The sequence below is a fragment of the Bubalus bubalis genome, chromosome 4, assembly GCF_019923935.1.
Source record: "Bubalus bubalis isolate 160015118507 breed Murrah chromosome 4, NDDB_SH_1, whole genome shotgun sequence".
In the NCBI taxonomy this organism is placed as follows: domain Eukaryota; kingdom Metazoa; phylum Chordata; class Mammalia; order Artiodactyla; family Bovidae; genus Bubalus; species Bubalus bubalis.
In genome coordinates this window covers 42,546,832-42,569,616 of record NC_059160.1, presented here as the reverse complement: position 1 = coordinate 42,569,616, position 22,785 = coordinate 42,546,832, and the positions used below count along the sequence as shown (strand labels likewise).

The 22,785-nt window shown below is 38.5% G+C and overlaps 1 protein-coding gene across 9 annotated transcripts in view; it reads right to left on the bottom strand.

Annotated features, from left to right (window-relative positions):
• FGD4 (FYVE, RhoGEF and PH domain containing 4) overlaps nt 1–22,785 on the bottom strand; it is a 241,934-nt gene that overhangs the window by 27,911 nt on the left and 191,238 nt on the right. For all 9 annotated transcript variants that reach the window (XM_044941338.2, XM_044941340.2, XM_044941339.2 and 6 more), the window contains 4 exons: nt 14,086–14,224; nt 11,598–11,656; nt 11,128–11,274; nt 1,726–1,898 (listed from right to left, as the gene is read on the bottom strand). In XM_044941338.2, coding sequence (XP_044797273.2) covers nt 1,726–1,898; nt 11,128–11,274; nt 11,598–11,656; nt 14,086–14,224 — 518 coding nt within the window. The remainder of the gene's footprint in view (nt 1–1,725; nt 1,899–11,127; nt 11,275–11,597; nt 11,657–14,085; nt 14,225–22,785) is intronic.

Below are 22,785 nucleotides of genomic sequence, written 5' to 3'. Positions count from 1 at the left end.
TCAATACTAATTGTAATGTATCCTATAGTATATGTTGCAACTCTGCAAAATGATAAACTGCCTGTACTTAAGAAAAAAATTTCATGGATCAGCCCCATCCTGAAGGGAAAAATAGCCCAACCTGGTAATGGAGGGGCTGGAGTTCCTCCCTACTCAGGAAAGTCAAGAAACCTTGACAATCTCTTGTCTGCTGTTCAGACACATCTCTTAGGTTTGCAGATTTGGAACTATGCTCACATTCAGAGCCAGAAACGCCTTCATTCATCAGTAATGAAGGCTTTCATGATGATCTGAAATTTGATGAGTCTTCCTTGTCACCAGGGCCACTTCGTAAGTCAACCACTGAATAAGGACTTCGGTCAGGAGCTTCCACCCACAGCAACATACATTGTTCTCTTAGGTTTGACAGCTGGGGTCCAAATCTCACCATGATAAAGTAGGAAAAATGTAACATTTAAGGCCAAATCCTTTACCACTTTAACTCATGCTTGAAATTCCACCTCCTAATCCTCAAAGAACCCTCCTGGAAGCTCCCTAAGCAAAGCAGGTTCATTAAATATTTTCTGTGGAAAATCAAAGAACTGGCGAGGTATTTCTTCAAACTTTCCTAGTCTGCCACATGTTCCGTATCTGTATTCACCATTCCCTTGTTCCCTGGGCACAAATTCATACTAAAATAATTTATTCTCTTTTGAAAATATGAAGTTTAAGCTCGTTCAGAGTTGTGTATGCTAAGTCGCTTCAGCTGTATCTGACTCTTTGCGACCCTATGGACTGTAGCCTGGCAGGCACCTTACTAATAAGTACAAATATCCTGGATGAGTTCACGTGAGCAGCCAGAACCACAAAGAAAGGAATACAAGGGCTCTCTGATTCTCCACAGGCTCTAAGGTATCAGAACTATTAGAGCTGGGATTAGTAGTTAACATTTTGATCTGTACAGAACTTTTGGCCAATCTCAATTTTCACCATGCTTGGTCTTTATAGGATAAAAGGATGATAGCTTCTTAAAGCAGATATTTTAAAATCTGACAGCGTTCTGTTTTCTAGAGGTTCACACATGAGGTGGCTGTGATCTACTACAGGTGGTTATCAAGTTTTTTTTTCCTTTATAAACATGGTTATGCTAGAGGGATGGATGCTAGACCTCTAGCTCTTTTCTCCTACTCAATAAAGCATATAAGAAGAGCCACCCCTTCCAGAGTTCCTGGTTGCAAGAGGCTACTAGCACCCTAAATGGCCCCCTTTATGTATCCTCAATTGTGGCGGGAGAATTATCTTTTCCAAAATGTCTCCTCCAGTCATTCTCTAGACCAAAGTGCCATTAAGTCCTATGGATGCAGAGTCTCTGAAGGACAGATTGCTAAAGCTTTGACGTTTATCATGAAATAATAAACATCAATAAACATTTGTGAACCAAAAGGAAAGATGGAGGGGAAAATGGTTAGGACAGAAATTTTTCCTCCAAGACTTGAAACTTTGGCTTAAATGCAACAACTTCATTCTTTGCACCTTGTAAATTTCAACAGCCACATTAATTTATTGAGTGTTTACTGTCTGAAAAATCACTATCCTAGGTACCAGGAATCAAAAAGGAAGACAATTTCTGACTTTCAAGAGCTTACATCTTTCCATTTATGTTCAACCAAGCTTGGGAAAAGGCCTCAGAATTATTGTTTAACCTGATGCTTTTGGAAAGTTGTGAGAGAGGAATGGTTCTCTTACCTGGCTTGCAGTTCCAGTGTTCTTTCTTTCCCAGATATCTGGAAAGTGTGTGGATATTCCTCATTGTGAGTCTCTATAATTTTCATTCCATCGATGCCTACCCTGGTTCGAACAGTGAACTTAGAGCCCACCAAGCTGAATTTTGGCACACAGTATAACAACATGTTGTTGAACTGCAAGAAAGAGGAATACACGTTAAAAAAACAGGAAAACAAGGCAGAGGAAAGTGACCAACATTGAAAGTAGCCAAAGACAAAAATTCCAGGGAATATCATGCTTTCTTTGTGAAAAAATTATTTCTATACTATAGAGCTTTTAAGCCTATATCAAAATGATTATATTATAAAATATGTAGCATGTATTTTCTTTTGTTGGTTCATAAATATTTTGCTAATATTTAAGTAAATATATCATTTTATACTAGCAAGAAAATCAGTTAAAGAAAATAGGTTCAGTAACAATTTATTAAGGATCTTCTATAAACCAGAAACTGAAGTTCTCAACCATATAAATTGAAGCCCTTACATAATAAAATTTCTAATTGTTGTATCTCAGGCAACAAGTCTATAATATCTGTTAAAGGAAAAGGGCAATATTTAGCAATTATTTTTACCAATGTGCTTAATGTTAAGTTTATTATACAGAGTGAAGTCAGAAAGAGAAAGATAAATATCATTATTCTAACGCATATATACGGAATCTAGAAAAATGATACTGAAGAATTTATTTACAGGGCAGCAATGGAGAAACAGACATAGAGAATAGACTTATGGACATGGGGAGAGGGAAGTGGGTGAGATGTACAGAAAGAGTAACATGGAAACTTACATTGCCATACGTAAAACAGACCGCCAACAGGAATTTGTTGTATGGCTCAGAAAACTCAAACGGGACTCTAAATCAAACTAGAGGGGTTGGGTGGGGAGGGAGATGGGAAGGAGGTTCAAAAGGGAGGGGATATATGTATACCTATGGCTGATTCATGTTGAGGTTTGGCAGAAAACAACGAAAGTCTGTAAAGCAATTATCCCTCAATTAAAAAATAAATAAAATTTTTACAAAGTAGGTACATTATTCATTTAAATTTATTAGAGCATGGGTTAGAACAGTAAATAATCTGGAAAAAACAAAGTCACTGTTTTATATTGTCACCCATCTCCAATAAGAATTCATCATGTATGAATTAACAGAAAAGTCATCTATTTTAGTAAAAAGTCTTTATTTAAAATGAAGAATTTATTTTGAAACTGAATTAAATTACTGCCTCATTTCTAGTCAACAATGAACAGCCCCTGCTAATCACTACCAAGTAATGATTTGGGGAGGGCATTTAATTAACTTTTAAATATATTAAATTATGCAAAAGGATGAAAGTCTAAGTATCTAGATTAACTTGCAGGCAGATTACTAAAGAAGGTCCATAATTTTCTTCCTACTTCATATTTATTGTTTCTAACACTGTTTCTAAGATTAAATATATTTTTATAAGACAAAAGCTACTGAGAACTTAACCTCTTATGTAACCTCTCATTCCTCAGGATCATTATCTGTAAAAGTCACAAGTTGCTAAGAAGATTAAATGAGGAATAATGTCCTGTTCTGCCAGGTCTTCTGTTTAGCTCCAAACATCAAAGAAATGTTGATGGATATTTAAAACATTTCAACATGTTTATGTGACAATGTCCAGTGTACTCATTCTGAAAGCAAATTTTTTAACCAGTTGTTCCTCATATATTATTTTTAACTTCCTATGACCAGTGTTATAAATTTCATTTCCACACTGGATAATGCAGAAATAAAAGGTAACCAAATACATTTTTATCAGATATACCTAACTACAACTTCAAATTCACATTTCTAGAAGGGAATAGAATCCATCTTTATCATTAATTGCCCACTATATTCTAAGTATGGCAATCACAGCCTCCTTGTAGTACACAGAATCTGGGGATCTGAAACTACTCTTAAAGGTTATTATCATCATTGCAGCTTGATTAAGGCAACACCTCGCTTGCTAACTGTTCATGTTACTATTTCTTTCTCTCTTCTATCAAGGCCTTCTCAGGAGGGGGTTTCGCTATACCTGAACAGTGTAGCAGGGCTACAAAGCAGCCACCAAAATGGAGAGGACTCACACTTTCAAGACAGCAACAGCAATCAAATTTTTCTGCAAACTGAGTGACAAATGTAATGTTAAGGAATGAAATTTCTGAGTTATCAGATACACATACTCAAATGTGATGGATAAAGTTCGACAAAGTCTTATCATCTTATAGAAACACAAGCCCATGAATATGGAAGTTCTGAGCATTTGCTTTTGGTAGTTATGCTCACAAAAGATGACAGACTGTCTTATAATGATGTGCTTCTCTTTCCCTTTCATGCTTTCAGGATTACATTTCCCCTATTCTTCCTAAGTGGGACTTCACATTCTAAATTGTCAATATTATATATTAACCTTATATAATCTCAGGTTACAATATACCTAATAAAAACCCTTCTTCTTCTACTCAGAGGTGCAGGTGATAATGATTACAAAGAAGTCCATGTCATATACATAGAGGAATTAAATAGATAGTCCTGTTCCCTCTCTGTGAATCTTGCTCCTATGGCAAAAGCCACCATCACCTTCTCTGGGTTTTTGCTAGGACTAAAAGAGGAAGTTATAACAACTGTAGGACCAAGTAGACTGACTTTGCCTTTCAGTAAAAGAGATTCTTTTTACTCCATGCCCATAGCTCGGAAGTAGTTACTGATAAAGCATTCTCTGGCCGGCAAGCTCTAGAAGAGCTAGACTGTGCCAAAACCTAGAAGTAATCTCAACTTTATTAAAAGAGTAGGGGGGTTTCACCTACTTGATCTCCAGTGTTCCTTGATTCTTTCAATTCCCTTAAAATATATTATCTGACTGAAACAATTCAATTTTATGTCCCACTCATGACAGTTCATTAAAGTTTGCTTTAGAAGGTAAAAATATAATATTGGAGAAAATTTCCAGTGTCTGGTCTATATTAAAGTTTTAAATTAGTCAAAGAGAAAAAAATATATATGTACATATATACATATATGTATGTGTGTGTGTGTGTATGTGTGTATATATATATATAATAACTTGGTCAAAAGCTACAAGGAAATAAGGACTAGAACTCCAAAGAGCCAAGAATAAAATCTCTTATTCTATGGGAGAATTTAGTGGTTTTTCTAAACTTTCAGATGTCAGATGTGATCATTTACTTACTCAACAGAGTGCCCTACATTAACATGAAAAGCATAGTGTGGAGGCGAGAAAACAATGCAAACACATGATGATCATTTGAAAACTGAAATCAAATTTTAAATATAAATTTGGCTTTTCAGATTTACAAATGTAATATCTTTAGAGTAAGAAATAGAAAACTAGCCCTCATTTTACTTCTAGAGAGAAAGGAAAATAAAAAGGTACTTCTGAAGTTTCTGCATATAAGAAAAGTAAGATACTCCATGGGAATAAATGTGAGCTGCAGAGAAGAGAGATTCTATGACAAGTGCAGTACTAGAGGGGGAAGATTGAAGGAATGACCATCACAGGAAATGCTTCTAAGATGGTCTTCAAAAAGATGGATAAGGCTTTCCTAAAATTTCTACTGTAGGACTTCATTCTCCCAGAAGGAGAGTGATATGTTTGATAACTTATAATAACTGGAACAAGATAGGTACTTTCAGGTACTTTCCTCAAAGTCACTACTGCTGCAATCCCTTAAGGCTCTTTGCCATCTGTTCTCCAAACAGCTTCTTATACTGGCTCTGTATTAAGGTATTCAATCCAAAACTATTTCCACAATAATTCTCAAATGTGAAAATTAAACCAAGACCACTGGTAGACACAGAGCGTAAAGTTTAACTACAGAAACTGTAACACTAATGTTGAAGAGGGGGAAGGAAATTTACCTAAGAACCTAAAGGTAGAGTAAAGACAAACGGAAGACACTGACTACCAGGCATTTTGCCCAGAAAAGATATTAAGCGTGTCTTTTTAATGTGGATTTCTGATGCTCTGACATTTCAGGGCCCTGCTGACAGGGGCCTGCTCTCAGTTCAGTCGCTCAGTCGTGTCTGACTCTTTGCGACCCCATGAATCGCAGCACACTAGGCCTCCCTGTGCATCACCAACTCCCAGAATCTACCCAAACCCATGTCCATTGAGTTGGTGATGCCCTCCAACCATCTCATCCTCTGTCGTCTCCTTCTCTTCCTGCCCTCAATCTTTCCCAGCATCAGGGTCTTTTCAGATGAGTCAGCTCTTCGCATCAGGTGGCCAAAGTATTGGAGTTGCAGCTTCAACATCACTCCTTCCAGTAAACACCCAGGACTGATAGCCTTTAGGATGGACTGGTTGGATCTCCTTGCAGTTCAAGGGACTCTCAAGAGTCTTCTCCAACACCACAGCTCAAAGGCATCAATTCTTTTGCGCTCAGCTTTCTTTATAGTCCAGCTCTCACATCCATACATGACCACTGGAAAAACCAGAGCCTTGACTAGATGGACCTTTGTTGACAAAGTAATGTCTCTGCTTTTTAATATGCTGTCTAGGTTGGTCATAGCTTTCCTTCCAAGGAGTAAGTGTCTTAATTTCATGGCTGCAATCACCATCTGCAGTGATTTTGGAGCCCCAAAAAATAAAGTCAGCCACTGTTTCCACTGTTTCCCCATCTATTTGCCATGAAGTGATGCCCCCTCTCAGGACTACTCAACTCTGAGACAGTGAGTGACTCACGTGCAAGCATAACTTTAAACTAACAGACCCAGAGCCCACACCCCAACCACCTTCTCTACTGATTTCTTATACTTTGGGCCAGTATTCCCCTTCTCCAAGAACCCTAAGGCTAGGTACCAGGCAATGGTCCCTGTGCCCCACAGCCTAATGAAATGATTTAAACCAGTCAATTCTAAGCATGTTTTCCCTGCCTTGCCTATTCCTTCTTGCAGAAACCAAACTAAAAGTTCTTGCCCACATGTTCTGCTTGCTCCCTCTGCCTTCTGACCAACCCTGGTGCTTTTTCATGAAGCCCTTGGTGTGGCATCCCCCTGCCTTTTGGGATCTGTGAGTATAACTATCTTTTCAATGGCAATCATCTCCTGATGTGTTGGCTTCACCATATCTGAGTAACAAAAACTATATTTCTAAGTAAATAGCTCTCTGAATCCTAATAAAATATTACAAGTCCCTGATTTACATTTAGGTGTCTATAAAACCTCTGAAAGGTGAAGTTCTTCTTTTGAGCCCAAAGATTTTTTTTTTATAGGTAATTTGGAAACTATAAAAATTATGTTATGAGATATAATTCAAAACACCCTTTTAAAAAGTATAATTCATGGTTTTATATAGTTGTAAGTTGTGCAACCATGACTACTAATTTCATAACACTTTATGACTCTAAACAGAAACCCTATGCCTATTTCCTCTCCCCACCAGCCCAAGGCTACCACTACTTACTTTCTATAAGTAGTAAGTAATATTCTAGACATTTCATATAAATGAAATCATATCATACAGTGTGGCCTTTTGTGAGTGGCTTCTTTCACTTAAACGATGTTTCAAAGTTTATCCACATAGCATATACTAGTATTTTATTCCATTTTACTGCCATATAATATTCCAGTGAATAGGTATACCAAATTGTTTATCTATTCATCAATTGATAAACATTTAGGTTGTTTCCACTTTGGGGCTGTAATAAATAATTTTGCTAAGAACATTCATGTACAAATTTTGTGTGGACACGTTTTCAATTTTCTTGAATTTTATAAACTTGAACTAGAAATGTTCTATCACCTGGTGACCAAATGTTCTTTTTTAAAAATGAGAGATATCATGAACACCCTCTGATGACAGTTAGTTCCTATAAATTTGTCTTTCAAGGGAAGCTGCAATCAGACAACAGAATCCTCTAGTCCCCAACAACTCATCCTAAGGCTGGTTATATGACTGCCATGCAGCAGAAAAGTCAGACGTGACTAACATCCTGAGAATGTGTCATGTGACAGTCACAGGGCAGCCTCTTTATCAATGTAACTCTGTTTCTTTGCCTATGATAACAATCATAGAAATAGCTAAAATTTACTGAGCTATTATTCAATTATTCAAGGTTAGCTTATTATTAAACATTGTTAGCTGTTATGCTTATTATTGTATCATTAGATATAGAAAGGAACTGGAATTAATAGAGACTAAAATATAAAGGCCTGGATGCCCCAAGAAGAGCTCTTATTTTCAGTAAGTCCTAGCTCAGTTCAGTTCAGTCTCTCAGTCACGTCCGACTCTTTGCAACCCCATGAACCGCAGCATCAGAGGCCTCCCTGTCCATCACCAACACCCGGAGTCCACCCAAACCCATGTCCAGCGAGTCGGTGATGCCATCCAACCATCTCATCCTCTGTCATCCCCTTCTCCTCTTGCCTTCAATCTTTCCCAGCATCAGGGTATTTCCAATGAGTCAGTTCTTCCCATCAGGTGGCCAAAGAATTGGAGCTTCAGCTTTAGCACAGTCCTTCCAATGATATTTAGGAATAATTTCCTGTAGAAGTGACTGGTTGGATGTCCTTGCAGTCCAAGGGACTCTCAAGAGTCTTCTCCAACACCACAGTTCAAAAGCATCAATTCTTTGGTGCTCAGCTTTCTTATGGTCCAACACTCACATCCATACATAACCACTGGAAAAACCATAGCTTTGACTAGATGGACCTTTGTTGGCAAAGTAACGTCTCAGTTTTTTAATATGCTGTCTAGGTTGGTCACAGCTTTTCTTCCAAGGGGCAAGCGTCTTTTAATTTCGTAGCTGCAATCACCATCTGCAGAGATTTTGGAGCCCAAGAAAATAGTCTGTCACTGTTTCCACTGTTTCCTCACTTTTTTGCCATGAAGTGAAGGGACCGGATGCCATGATCTTCGTTTTTTGAACGTTGAGTTTTAAGCCAGCTTTTTCACTCTCCTCTTTCACTGTCATCAAGAGGTTCTTTAATTCCTCTTTGCTTTCTGCCATAAGCTTGGTGTCATCTGCATATCTGGGACGACTGATATTTCCCCTAGCAATGTGAATTTCAGCTTGTGCTTCATCCAGCCCAAGACTATCACCTCCACTAGCTTTGTTCATAGTGATGCTTTCTAAGGCCCACTTGACCTCACACTCCAAGATGTCTGGCTCTAGGTGAGTGATCACACAATCATGGTTATCTGGGTCACTAAGAACTTTTTTCTATAGTTCTTCTGTGTATTCTTACCACCTCTTCCAAATATCTTCTGTTTCTGTTAGGTCCATACCATTTGTCTTTTATTGTGCCCATCTCTGCATGAAGATGCTTTCCTAATAGCTCAATTGGTAAAGAATCCACCTGCAATGCAGGCGACTCCAGTTCGATTCCTGGGTGGGGAAGATCCGCTGGAGAAGGGATAGGCTACCCACTCCAGTATTCTGGCCTGGAGAATTCCATAGACTGTATAGGCCGTGGGGCTGCAAAGACTCGGACACAACAGAGTGATTTTCACTTTCGCTTTGCATGAAATGTTCCCGTTATTTCTAATATTCTTGAAGAGACCTCTAGTCTTTCCCATTCTATTGTTTTCCTTTATTTCTTTGTATTGATCACTTAGGAAGGCTTTTTTATCTCTCCTTGCTATTCCTTGAAATTCTGCATTCAAATGGGTATATCTTTCATTTTCTCCTTTGCCTTTAGCTTCTTTTCTTTTCTCAGCTATTTGTAAGGCCTCCTCAGACAAACATTTTGCTTTTTTGCATTTCTTCTTCTTGGTGATGGTTTTAATCACTGCCTCCTATGCAATGTTATGAACCTCTGTCTATCATTCTTCAGGCACTCTATCACATCTAATTCCTTGAATCTATTTCTCACTTCCACTGTATAATCATAAGGGATTTGATTTAGTTCGTACCTAAATGGTCTAGTGGCTTTCCCTACTTTCTTCAGTTTAAGTCTGAATTCTGCAATAAGGATTTCATGATCTGAGCCACAGTCAACTCCTGGTCTCGTATTTGCTGACTGTATAGAGCTTCTCCATCTTCGGCTACAAAGAATATAATCAATCTGATTTTGGTGTTTGCCATCTAGTGATGTCCATGTGTACAGTCTCCCTTGTGTTGTTGGACGAGGGTGTTTTGTATGACCAGTGTGTTCTCTTGACAAAACTGTTAGCCTTTGCCCTACTTCATTTGTACTCCAAGGCCAAACCTGCCTGTTATTCCGGGTATCTCTTAACTACCTGCTTGTGCATTCCAGTCCCCTATGATGAAAAGGACATCTTTTTTGATACTAGTTCTAGAAGGTCTTGTAGGTCTTCATAGAACCATTCAACTTCAACTTCTTCGGCATTAGTGGTTGAGACATAGACTTGGATTACTGTGATACTGAATGGTTTGCCTTGGAAATGAACAAAAATCATTCTGCCATTTTTGAGACTGTATCCGAGTACTGCATTTCGGACTCTTTGGATGACTATGAGGGCTACTCCATTTCTTCTAAGGGATTCGTGCCCCCGTAACAGATATAATGGTCTTCTGAACTAAATTCACCTATTCTGGTACATTTTAGTTCTCTGATTCCTAAAATGTCCTGCCATGTCCTGCTTGACTACTTCCAATTTACCTTGATTCATGGACCTAACATTCCAGGATCCTATGCAATATTGAGCTTTACGACATCAGACTTTACTTTCATCACCAGTCACATCCACAGCTGGGTGTTGTTTTTGCTTTGGCTCCATCTCTTCATTCTTTCTGGTGTTATTTATCCACTCTTCTCCAGTAGCATATTGGGCACTTACTGACCTGGGGAGTTCATCTTTCAGTGCCATATCTTTTTGCCTTTTCATACTGTTCATGGGGTTCTCAAGGCAAGATTACTGAAGTGGTTTGCCATTCCTTCTCCAGGAAGTTCTAGACTAACTGTCATTTCCAGGAAGTTAAGAGAGGGACAGGGAGTGACTACAGTGAAAAAGAACTATGTAGCAAATTCATGTACTTTTACACAGACATTTGAAGCACAAGTTTTACAGCTTTGTCTATATATTTCTTTAAGCCAAAATAATTAAAATAGTGATCCCCACATACACACTGATGCCTATGATCTTCAAGGAAAGGTTAAATTTATCTTCACTATGTGTTACTGAAATAAATTAGACATGATAAGTACACAGAAAAATTACAGAAAAATACTTCAAAAACAGATCTGTGTCCTTCAAAGAACAAGTTTCAGTTACTACGGACATTCCCTGATGTGGAATACAGACAGTATTGACTAAATCAGATTAGAAATAATTGCTTGGGTGAGCAAGCAAGCACCCTACTTTTCCAAGATACATATAACAGTGTTATGAGGTATTCTTATGTGACTTCCTCATACTACAAAACTCACTAAGAAAAGGTAGCGTTCCTGTGCTGATGTGTTCCGAGCAGCTAGTTTGAGGATCTGTCCATCTTTTATTAATTCATTTGAAGGATTTACAATGTCTTCTTCTTCTCCCAACATTTCATAAATCTCTAAGAGTTTCTTTAGGTTTTCCTAGGATAAAACAAAACACAGCAAGATCAAATATAAGGAGGTTTCACCTTAATGCCTTTAATCAATGACCGTAGCTAAAATATACACAATTCAGAAAGGATTAGAACTAAGCATAAACTTAAGTATAAAGATCAGTTAAGAGCAAATTAAAACCTGGGAGAAGAGGGAAGAGTATAATCACAGATAGTTCTAAACATTTTATAAACAATATTATTTGTTCACTTGTGTCAATTCATTTTGGGCCAAAACTGTAGATAATATTAGACTATATTATTAACAATTATCTAACTAAAAGATTTCCATTGCCTCTGAAAACTACTTACCATTTTTCTTATTGCACTATTAGAATGGCTTGCTGCTGTAGATATAATTTCAAGTGATTCTAAACAGGAAAAAATAAAAGTAAATATATTTTGTCCTTTCTATATTACTAGATAGCTGAATAATATATAGCATAATAAGGAATCTGAGACCAAAGACACACAATAAAAGCAGGGGCAATTTACATTTACAAGTTGGATACTTCCAAAGTTCATTTGTAAGCAGATGATTTGGAATTTGGGAAGTATTTACTCATAAAAAGTCATATATAGTGACTAGGCTAACAGATACATTTAATTCATTAGGAATCTTCAAAATAGCAAACATCATGACAATAGCTTGTTACAAGGCACTTTGTCAGAGGTGTTCATATATATTATGTCAATTCATTTTTATGCAACCCTGAATGGAAAATACATTAGCTTCATTTGGCAGATGAAAGAAGTAAAGAGTGATGTTCCTTGGGTAGGGTCATAAATTATGATACTGAAGGGCTACATTTGAACCTAAGTCTTCTGACTCAAAAGTTCTACAACATTTCAGCAGTAGGAGAAGGAAATGGCAACCCACTCCAGTGTTCTTGCCTGGAGAATCCCAGGGACGGCAGAGCCTGGTGGGCTGCCGTCTATGGGTTCGCACAGAGTCGGACACAACTGAAGCGACTTAGCAGCAGTAGCAGTACAAGTAAATTAACCAACAAACATAATCAGTTTTCTCTGGGAAAACACACTCACAGTTCTAATCTAGGTGAAAGAGAATTTTCTGATGCCAATGTCGATGGAAGGTTTTGTTGCTAGGGCAGGTGGTAGTGAGAGATGGGAACGGGGGAGGTAGGAGCTTTGATATGCGCAAGGTAGGAGCTTCAGGACTACTGGTGAAGAGAGGTCGAAGGTGGAAGCTGAGGCTTCCTGCTGGGTTAACCTGAGGGAATGTTCTCAATCCTCCATCATGTCCTGCTCTCCTTTCTTTTCTATCTTATGAATACTGGTTGGGTTAATTCTGATATCACAACAACCTCATCATTCTGATCCAACTTTTCTGTCTTCTTTGTTCTACTGCTGAACAAAATGCACTTTTGCTGCTTTTCCTTCTGCTTTTAGGTTTCTAAAAGTATTTTTGTGTTTCCTTAGAATGTTAGTATAAGTAGTAATGGGAAATCAAAGAGCAATAAAATACCCTATTATGTTGCTGACTTTCTCATTTTGGAGAAGGGGGAGGAGGTGTGGGGACCACCAGCCCCTACCCCTCTCACTGCACCATCTTTTTTTTTTTTCCTATTTTTAAATTTTTATTTATTTAATTATTTTTTTGGCTGCCCTGGGTCTTTGTTTTTGTGTGCAGGCTTCCTCTAGTTGCAGCAATCAGGGGCTACTCTTTGTTGTGGTGTATGGGTTTCTCACTTCTGTGGCTTCTCTTGTTTGTGGCACATGAGCTCTCTGGTGCATGGGCTTTAAGTAGTTGTGGCTCACAGGTTCCACAGTTGTGGTACATAGGCTTAGTTGCTCTGCAGCATGGGGAATCTTCCCAGGAAAGAGATCAAAACTGTATCCCCTGCATTGGCAGGAGAATTCTTAACTACTGGACCATCAGATAATTCCGACTTTCTCACTTTTGACATAGGTACCTTAGCAGAAGTCCAAGTCTTTGAAAATAGAAGAAAAGGAATTTTTATTTAAATTTTAGAGAATTATCCTGATTTGGGCAACTCAGTATATTCCATATAGGATCCAAGGTAGAGGGAGACAAGTTAAGATGGGCTGGGGCTACTGCCCAAGAGACTAGTCTGAGAAGTAGAAACAGTAAGCCAACTTCCAATCTTACCACTAGTTCTGCTGGTTTTAGTAGCAGTTGTAGTATATGTTGATTACCAACCCAAGTTAAATTTTCATTCTACACAGTTAATTGATTTTTTCAAAAGTACACAAGAAAACAAATATCTTATTGAAATGCTTAGGTCCTAAAAAGTCTTTCATTATGATCTAATGGCAAAAAAAAAAAGATAATGAGTAGAACAGGAATAAAGGTTTCTCAGGGAAAATGCTGACACTAAACAGCATTATTTTCTCTTCTATCTTAGTAAAGGGTAGAGAGAAATCACTTTGCTTAGGCTATTTTTAAATAGTAAATGTCATCTTAGTTTTCTTGGTATATATCTACCCTCTTAATTAACCAGCAGCACTAGTAATTCTGAATGGTTGAATTCTTTCTGTGAGAAGGTAATTGTGTATTGCTATTCCAGATGTCTCTAAGACTACAGTTTTATATTTCAGAGTTAATCACTAATGTGAAACCAGCATGAGAAATGTGATTTGCATTGCTCTAAGCCTATGATTTGGGCTCAAAAGTGCTTGCCTAATTGAGGTGTTGATAACAATTTCCAGTGAGGTTATTTTCTGACACCAATATTTTACTAAAGTGGCTTCTACTTCACTTTGAAATCACAAGGCTACTTGGCCACTAAATTATCCCATAATGGAAGGGGGGATTTACTTTTAGCATCATTCCAGTCCAGAGAATCCGGGGGCAATTTCCTTAGGTAGTCCTTAAGGAGCATCTCATACCGGGGAATGCGCTGAACAGGTTCTAGCATGTGATGCTGCAAAGTCAAGCTCCCACAGACCTTCTGTTTCTGTAATGAGAAAGGTTTTTAAAGAAAGATTTAAAAATTAGGTTAGCCAGTCTAAAAACTCAAGATAATATAGAACTTTCACTAAAATGTGGCCTGTGTATCACCTGCATCAGATACATTCTTGGGATGCTATTAAAAATGGAAATCCTAAACCCCACTCCAAACTATGAAACCACAATTTTGAGAACACAGCTTGGATACGTATTTAAGAACATTCCCAATTTTGTCCATTAAAGTCTGAGGACCACCAATCTACTCAGAAAATAAATAAATAAAGCAGAATTTTAAGCAGGAAAATTTCAGATTGATGGCATCTACTTTCATTGGTCATTATAAGGGTTTGTCAGGTCGCACTATCAAATCATAACTCCAGAGATTTTCAAAAGAAGCATCTATTTAAAGAGGTTCACTAAGTAACACTGTATTAAATGACTATGGATTCAGCAGAAACTATCCCATAATAAGACTACTATAAATGTCATTTCCTTTGAACCGAAAAGACTCCACATGTAGAAGGGTGACAAGATAATAAAATTTTAATTTTTCATTAGGTCATGGCATTCTCTTCCATTAGAAACCAAACTCTGAATAGATCTCCTTTGCTCTGTCAAAATTGAGTCTATAGAACATGCTTTCAGTAAGCCATTAATGTGGAAGGGGAGAAAAAAGATTACTTGAAAATAAGATGTGTTCCTCTTCATATTAAACACAGCGGAAACCCCTTAATATATTTACTGATGACCATGACCAGAGCACTTGAGGGTAAAAAATGTGTCAATATTAAGATAAGACATGATATTTGCATTCAAAGCAAACAAGAAACTAAAATGTAATCTGGTGTAATAATGTCAAGCTGGGTTTAGATTTATTTTATCTAATGCAGGTTTTCAGGCAGGGGAGTGATATCATTAGATATGACATCTATTAAGATTAATCTATTGCAATGTGGCCTTGGGAACATGTAGGGAAACTAGTTTGAAAATTACTGTAGACCAGGAAAAAAGTAAAAACAGCCTGAAATTAGCATGGAAGCTGAAGGTGAATGGCTCTCCTTAATAACCTGTAAGATACAAATATTATAAGTTTAGTTATCCCATTTGACTTTCTCCAGCAAGCCTAGGGGACACACACACACATACGCAAACACACATATATCTCCAGGAAAATATTACTGATCCCCAAATTTTACATGAAGAAACTGGTCCAGAAAAGTTAGGGGAGCTTTCTAAGGTCAAGTGACTATAAGTAGCAGACTAGAATCTTAACTAGCTTAGCTGATTCTCAAACTACCACTCCTTTCACAACTCCATCCTTTCCTTATAAAATGGAGAAGACAGATATTGCTAATTCAGAGTTTTAATACTTGATGAAACAATAATAATAATTATCACCATCACCATATTGAGCTTTTATATGCAACAAGCTCCATGTTAAGTCCCATTGAATATACTGTTTAAAGAACACATACCGAGAATGAGGAAAAATGATAAATCAAAGATAAAGCCACGTGATCAAATTCTGGTGAATAAAAGAATATTGGTGCTGTGTAATAAATCCAATCACATAATCACAAATGTCACAAAGCATAAATGTTATGTGGAAAAAATGTTTGAAAGCTAAAGACAGGACTCGAACATGTTGAGTGTGTATTGATGACAAGATGCTCATACAGAATTGTGAAGCCAGCACTCAGAATTTCATAACTAGAGTATAGGCATAAAGGACTAAATTAGAAATAATGACCCTATAAGCAGACAGTGACTTATATGCAGAGTACATTATGCAAAATGCCGGGCTGGATGAAGCACAAATTGGAATCAAGATTTCCTGGAGAAACATCAATCACCTCAGATATGCAGATGACACCACCCATATGGCAGAAAGCAAGGAGGAACTAAAGAGACTCTCGATTAAAGTGAAAGAAGACAGTGAAAAGGATGGCTTAAAATTCAAAATTCATCATGGCATCTGGTCCCATCACTTCATGGCAAATAGATGGGGAAACAGTGGAAACAGTGACACACTTTATCTGCTTTGGGCTCCAAAATCTCTGCAGATGGTGACTGCAGATTTTCATGACTGCAATCATGAAATTAAGATGTTTGCTCCTTAGAAGAAAAGCTATGACCAAACTAGCATATTAAAAAGCTGAGACATTACTTTGCCGACAAAGGTCCATCCATCTACTCAAAGCTATGGTTTTTCCAGTAGTCATGCATGGATGTGAGAGTTTGACCATAAGGAAAGCTGAGCACCAAAGAATTGATGCTTTCGACCTGTGGTGTTGGAGAAGAGTCTTGAGAGTACCTTGGACTGCAAGGAGATCCAACCAGTCAATCCTAAAGGAAATCAACCCGGAATATTCATTGGAAGGACTGATGCTGAAGCTGAAACTCCAATACTTTGGCCATCTGATGGGAAGAACTGACTCACTGGAAAAGACCCTGATGCTGGAGAAGATTGAAGGCAGGAGGAAAAGGGGATGACAGAGGATGAGATGGTTGGATGTCATCACCAACTTGGTGGACATGAGTTTGAGCAAGCTCCGGGAGTTGGTGATGGAGAGGGAAGCCTGGCATGCTGCAGTCCATGGGGTTGCAAAGGGTCAGACACGACTGAGCAACTGAACTGAAATGACCGTATAAGCATCTGTATGACATTATGGTTAAAGGCTTGAGAAGCTACGACATCACTGAGAGAGTGGAGATAAAGATTATGCAGGGCAAAAAACCTTATATTCTGCCCACATTTCAATATTAGCAAAATGAGTTAATGAAAGACTCAAAGAAAGAACCAGGGTTCAGAGAGATAGATGACTGCTTAATCATAAGAGAAAAGAGACATTTAAGAAAAGGAGTGAAGGGCAAGGGCAGGACTTTTGGCTACCACTGAGTAATAATGATGCTGGCAAAATCACCCCTTTAAAAAGCAACTTTAATGCTGGATAAAACTTAACAACAACAACAATCATTTCAGTACTTTGGAAATTGAACAAAAGCACGTAACAACCTGAAAATTTAATTTTGTTTTTATTTTTATTTATTTATTTATTTTTTTTGCCATTTCTTTTTTTTTTTTAATTTTATTTTATAAACTGCTGAACTTTGGGTAAGAACAGTAAGAATCTGTGGTCTTCTGGCCTATGTGTTAGTCGCTCAGTCATGTCCAATTGTTTGCAACCTCATGAACTGTAGACCTCCAGGCTCTTTCATCCATGGGATTTTTTCAGGCAAGAATACTGGAGTGGGTTGCCATTTCTTTCTCCAGAACATCTTACCAACCCAGGAATCAAACTGGGGTCTCCCACACTGTAGGCAGACTCTTCTGTCTGAGCCACCAGGGAAGCTCTGACCTGAGGCTTCTGGCCTGAGGCTGCACCTATTCTTCCATCAGCTCAGTCAATGGGAAGATTTTCCCAGGGTGTGACAGGCTGTGAGGACTGGCAGTTTCTCTGCTGAAACTCAAGAGGGCTCATTTGATTTAGAGTGATGAACAAAGCACACACCCAGCAATACTGTCAGTGAATAGTATGAAAAGGCAAAAAGATAGGACATTGAAAGATGAAATCCCCAGGTTGGTAGGTGCCCAATATGCTACTGGAGATCAGTAGAAGAAATAACTCCAGAAAGAAGGAAGGGATGGAGCCAAAGCAAAAACACTACCACCTGTGGATGTGACTGGTGAAAGAAGCAAAGGCCAATGCTGTAAAAAGCAATACTGCATAGGAACTGGAAATGTTAGGTCCATGAATCAAGGTAAATTGGAAGTGGTCAAACAGGAGATGGCAAGAATGAACGCTGACATTTTAGGAATCAGCAAGATGGCAAGCATGAACATCGACATTTTAGGAATCAGCAAACTAAAATGGACTGGAATGGGTGAATTTAACTCAGATGACCATTATACCTACTACTGTGGGCAAGAATCCCTTAGAAGAACTGGAGTAGCCATCATAATCAACAAGTCTGAAATACAGTACTCGGATGCAATGTCAAAAAATGACAGAATGATCTCTGTTCGTTTCCAAGGCAAACCATTCAATATCACAGTAATCCAAGTCTATGCCCCAACCACTAATGCCAAAGAAGCTGAAGTTCAACAGTTCTATGAAGACCTACAAGACCTTCTAGAAGTAACACCAAAAAAAGATGTCCTTTTCATTAAAGGGGACTGGAATACAAAAATGGGGAATCAGGAGATACCTGAAGTAACAGGCAAATTTGGCCTTGGAGTACAGAATGAAGCAGGGCCAAGGCTCATAGAGTTCTGCTAAGAGAACGCACCCGTCATAGGAAACACCCTCTTCCAACAACACAAGAGACGATTCTACACATGGACATCACCAGATGGCCAACACCGAAATCAGACTGATTATATTCCTTGCAGCCAAAGATGGAGAAGCTCTATACAATCAGCAAAAACAAGACTGGGAGCTGACTGGGGCTCAGATCATGAACTCCTTATTGCCAAATTCAGACTGAAATTGAAGAAAGTAGAGAAAACCACTAGATCATTCAGGTATAACCTAAATCAAATCCCTTACGATTATACAGTGGAAGTGAGAAATAGATTCAAGGGATTAGATCTGATAGACACTGCCTGGAGAACTATGGAAGGAGCTTCATGACATTGTACAGAAGACAGGAATCGAGACCATCCCCAAGAAAAAGAAAAACAAAAAAGCAAAATGGTTGTCTGAGGAGGCCTTACAGATAGCTGAAAAAAGAAAAGACGCAAAAGGCGAAGGAGAAAAGGAAAGATATACCCATTTCAATGCAGAATTTCAAAGAATAGCAAGGGGAGATAAGAAACACTTCCTCAGTGATCAGCGCAAAGAAATAGAGGAAAACAATAGAATGGGAAAGACTAGCGATCTCTTCAAGAAAAATAGAGATGCCGAAGGAAAACTTCATACAAAGATGGACACAATAAAGGACAGAAATGGTATGGACCTAAGACAAGCAGAAAATATTAAGAACAGGTGGCAAGAACACACAGAAGAACTGTACAAAAAAGATCTTCATGACCCAGATAATCATGATGGTATTTTCACTCACCTAGAGCCAGGCACCCTGGAATGCTAAGTGAAGTGGGCCTTAGGAAGCATCACTACGAACAAAGCGAGTGGAGGTGATGGAATTCCAGTTGAGCTATTTCAAATCCTGAAAGATGATGCTGTGACAGTGCTGCCCTCAATATGCCAGTAAATTTGGAAACCTCAGCAGTGGCCACAGGACTGGAAAAGGTCAGTTTTCATTCCAATCCCAAAGAAAGGAAATACCAAAGAATGCTCAATCTACCACACAATCTACCACACTCATCTCACACGCTAGTAAAGTAATGCTCAAAATTCTCCAAGCCAGGCTTCAATAGTACGTGAACCATGAACTTCCAGATGTTCAAGCTGGATTTAAAAAAGGCAGAGGAATCAGAGATCAAATTGCCAACAACTACTGGATCATCAAAAAAGCAAGTGAGTTCCAAAAAAACATCTATTTCTGCTTTATTGCCTACATCAAAGCCTTTGACTGTGTGGATTACAATAAACTGTGGAAAATTCTGACAAAGATGAAATACCAGACCACCTGACCTGCCTCTTGAGAAATGTGGTGTTTTTTTTTCCTCTTTTATTTATTTATTTATTTTACTTTACAATATTGTATTGGTTTTGCTATACATTAACATGCATCTTGAGAAATTTGTATGCAGGTCAGGAAGCAAAAGTTAGAACTGGACATGGAACAACAGATTGGTTCCAAGTTCGGAAAGGAGTACATCAAGGCTGTATATTGTCACCCAGCTTATTTATCTTATATGCAGTGAATATCATGAGAAATGCTGGGCTGGAAGAAGCACAAGCTAGAATCAAGATGCCAGGAGAAACATCAGTTACCTCAGATATGCAGATGACACCACCCTTACGGCCCAAAGTGAAGAACTAAAGAGCCTCTTGATGAAAGTGAAACAGGACAATGAAAAAGTTGGCTTAAAACTCAACATTCATAAAACTAAGATCATGGCATCTGGTCCCATCGCTTCAAGGCAAATAGATGGTTAAACAGTGACAGACTTTATTTTTTTGGGCTCCAAAATCACTGCAGATGATGACTACAGCCATGGAATTAAAAGCTGCTACTTCTTGGGAGAAAAGTTATGACCAATCTAGACAGCATATTAAAAAGCAGAGACATTACTTTGCCAACAAATTCTGTCTAGTCAAAGCTATGGTTTTTCCAGTAGTCATGTATGGATGTAAGAGTTGGACGATAAAAGAAAGCTGAGTGCTGAAGAATTGATGATTTTGAACAGTGGTGTTGGAGAAGACTCTTGAGTCCCTTGGACAGCAAGGACATCCAACCAGTCCATCCTAAAGGAAATCAGTCCTGACTATACATTGGTAGGACTTATACTGAAGCTGAAACTCCAATACTTTGTCCACCTGATGGGAAGAACTGACTGACCGGAAAAGACCGTGATGCTGGGAAAGATTGAAGGCAGGAGGAGAAGGGGATGACAGAGGATGAGATGGTTGGATGGCATCACTGACTCAATGGACATGAGTTTGAGTAAGTTCTGGGAGTTGGTGATGGACAGTGAAGCCTGGTGTGCTATAGTCCACGCATTTGCAAAGAGGCAGACACAACTGAGCAACTGAACTGAACTGGAACTGATTCTGATATTTCTTTGTTAGTGTAAAGAAGGGGAACAGATTTTTTCATGTTAATCTTGTATCCTGCTATGTTGCTGAATTTATCAGTCCTAGTAGTTTCTGTGTGGAGTCTTTAGTGTTTTCTATATACAGTATCATGTCATATGCTTACAATGACAATTTTACCTCTTCTCTTCCAATTTGGATAATTTTTCTTTTTCTTCTATGATTGCTGTGGCTAAGACCTCAATTATTATGTTGAAGAGAAGTGCTGAGAGTGGGCATCAGTGTCTTGTTCCAGATTTTAGCAGGAAGGTTTTCAAGCTTTTCCCTGTTAAGTATTATGCTGGTTGGGGTTTGTCATAAAAAACTTTTATGTTGAGATATGTTCCCTCAAAGGCTTCCCTGATAGCTCCATTGGTAAAGAATCTGCCTACAATGCAGGAGACACTGGTTTGATTCCTGGGCTGTGAAGGTTTGTTGGAGAAGGGATAGGCTACCCACTCCCATATTCCTGGGCTTCCCTTGTGGCTCAGGTGGTAAAGAATTCACCTGCAATGAGAGAGACCTGGGTTCTATCCCTGGGTTAAGAAGATCCCCTGGAGAAGGGAAAGGCTACCTACTCCAGTATACTGGCCTGGAGAATCCCATGGACTATATAGTTCAGGGGTCACAAAGAGTCAGACACGCCCGAACGACTTTGATGAGTTTCACTTCCATGTTCCCTCAATATCCATTTTGGCAACAGTTTGTATCATGAATGGATTTGCATTTTATCAAATGCTTCTTCTGCATCTATTGAGATTATCATGTGGTTTCCATCTTTCCTTTTCTTGATATTGTATATCACATTGATTTATATATAGATACTTTTAATATTCTAACTTAAGACTTAAAATTATACAAAACCGTAATCATATCATTGTATTAATGGGTTTTAAACACAGGTAATGGAGAAGGCAATGGCACCCCACTCCAGTACTTTGCCTGGAAAATCCCATGGATGGAGGAGCCTGGTAGACTGCAGTCCATGGGGTAGCTAAGAGTCAGACACGACTGCGCAACTTCACTTTCACTTTTCATTTTCATGCACTGGAGAAGGAAATGGCAACCCACTCCAGTGTTCTTGCCTGGAGAATCACAGGGACAGGTGGGCTGCCGTCTCTGGGGTCACACAGAGTTGGACACGACTGAAGTGACTTAGCAGCAGCAGCAGCAAACACAGGTAAAAAATATCCATGTAAAACAAAAGAAGGTAGTCAAGAATACCCACCCAAATAATCTTAGGTGATCTAAGAAATCAATATTTAATATTGATATTAATATCAATATTTAAACTTTTCAATATTTAAACTAAGGAAAGAAATTATCAACAGTCTTGACTAGAGAATCAAATAGAAAGTATTATGTTATTCAGTTCAGTTCAGTTCAGTCATGTGCAACTCTTTGCGACCCCAAGAACCACAGCAGGCCAGGCCTCCCTGTCCATTACCAACTCCCGGAGTCCACCCAAACCCATGTCCATTGAGTCCGTGATGCCATCCAACAATCTCATCCTCTGTCATCCCCTTCTCCTCCCGCCTTCAATCTTTCCCAATATCACCGTCTTTTCAAATGAGTCAGCTCTTCGCATCAGGTGGCCAAAGTACTGGAGTTTCAGCTTCAACATCAGTCCTTCCAAAGAAATCCCAGGACTGATCTTTAGGATGGACTGGTTGGATGTCCTTGCAGTCCAAGGGACTCTCAAGAGTCTTCTCCAACACCACAGTTCAAAAACATCAATTATTCAGTGTTCAGCTTTCTTTATAGTCCAAGTCTCACATCCATACATGACCACTGGAAAAACCATAGCCTTGACTAGATGGACCTTTGTTGGCAAAGTAATGTCTCTGCTTTTTAATATGCAGTCTAG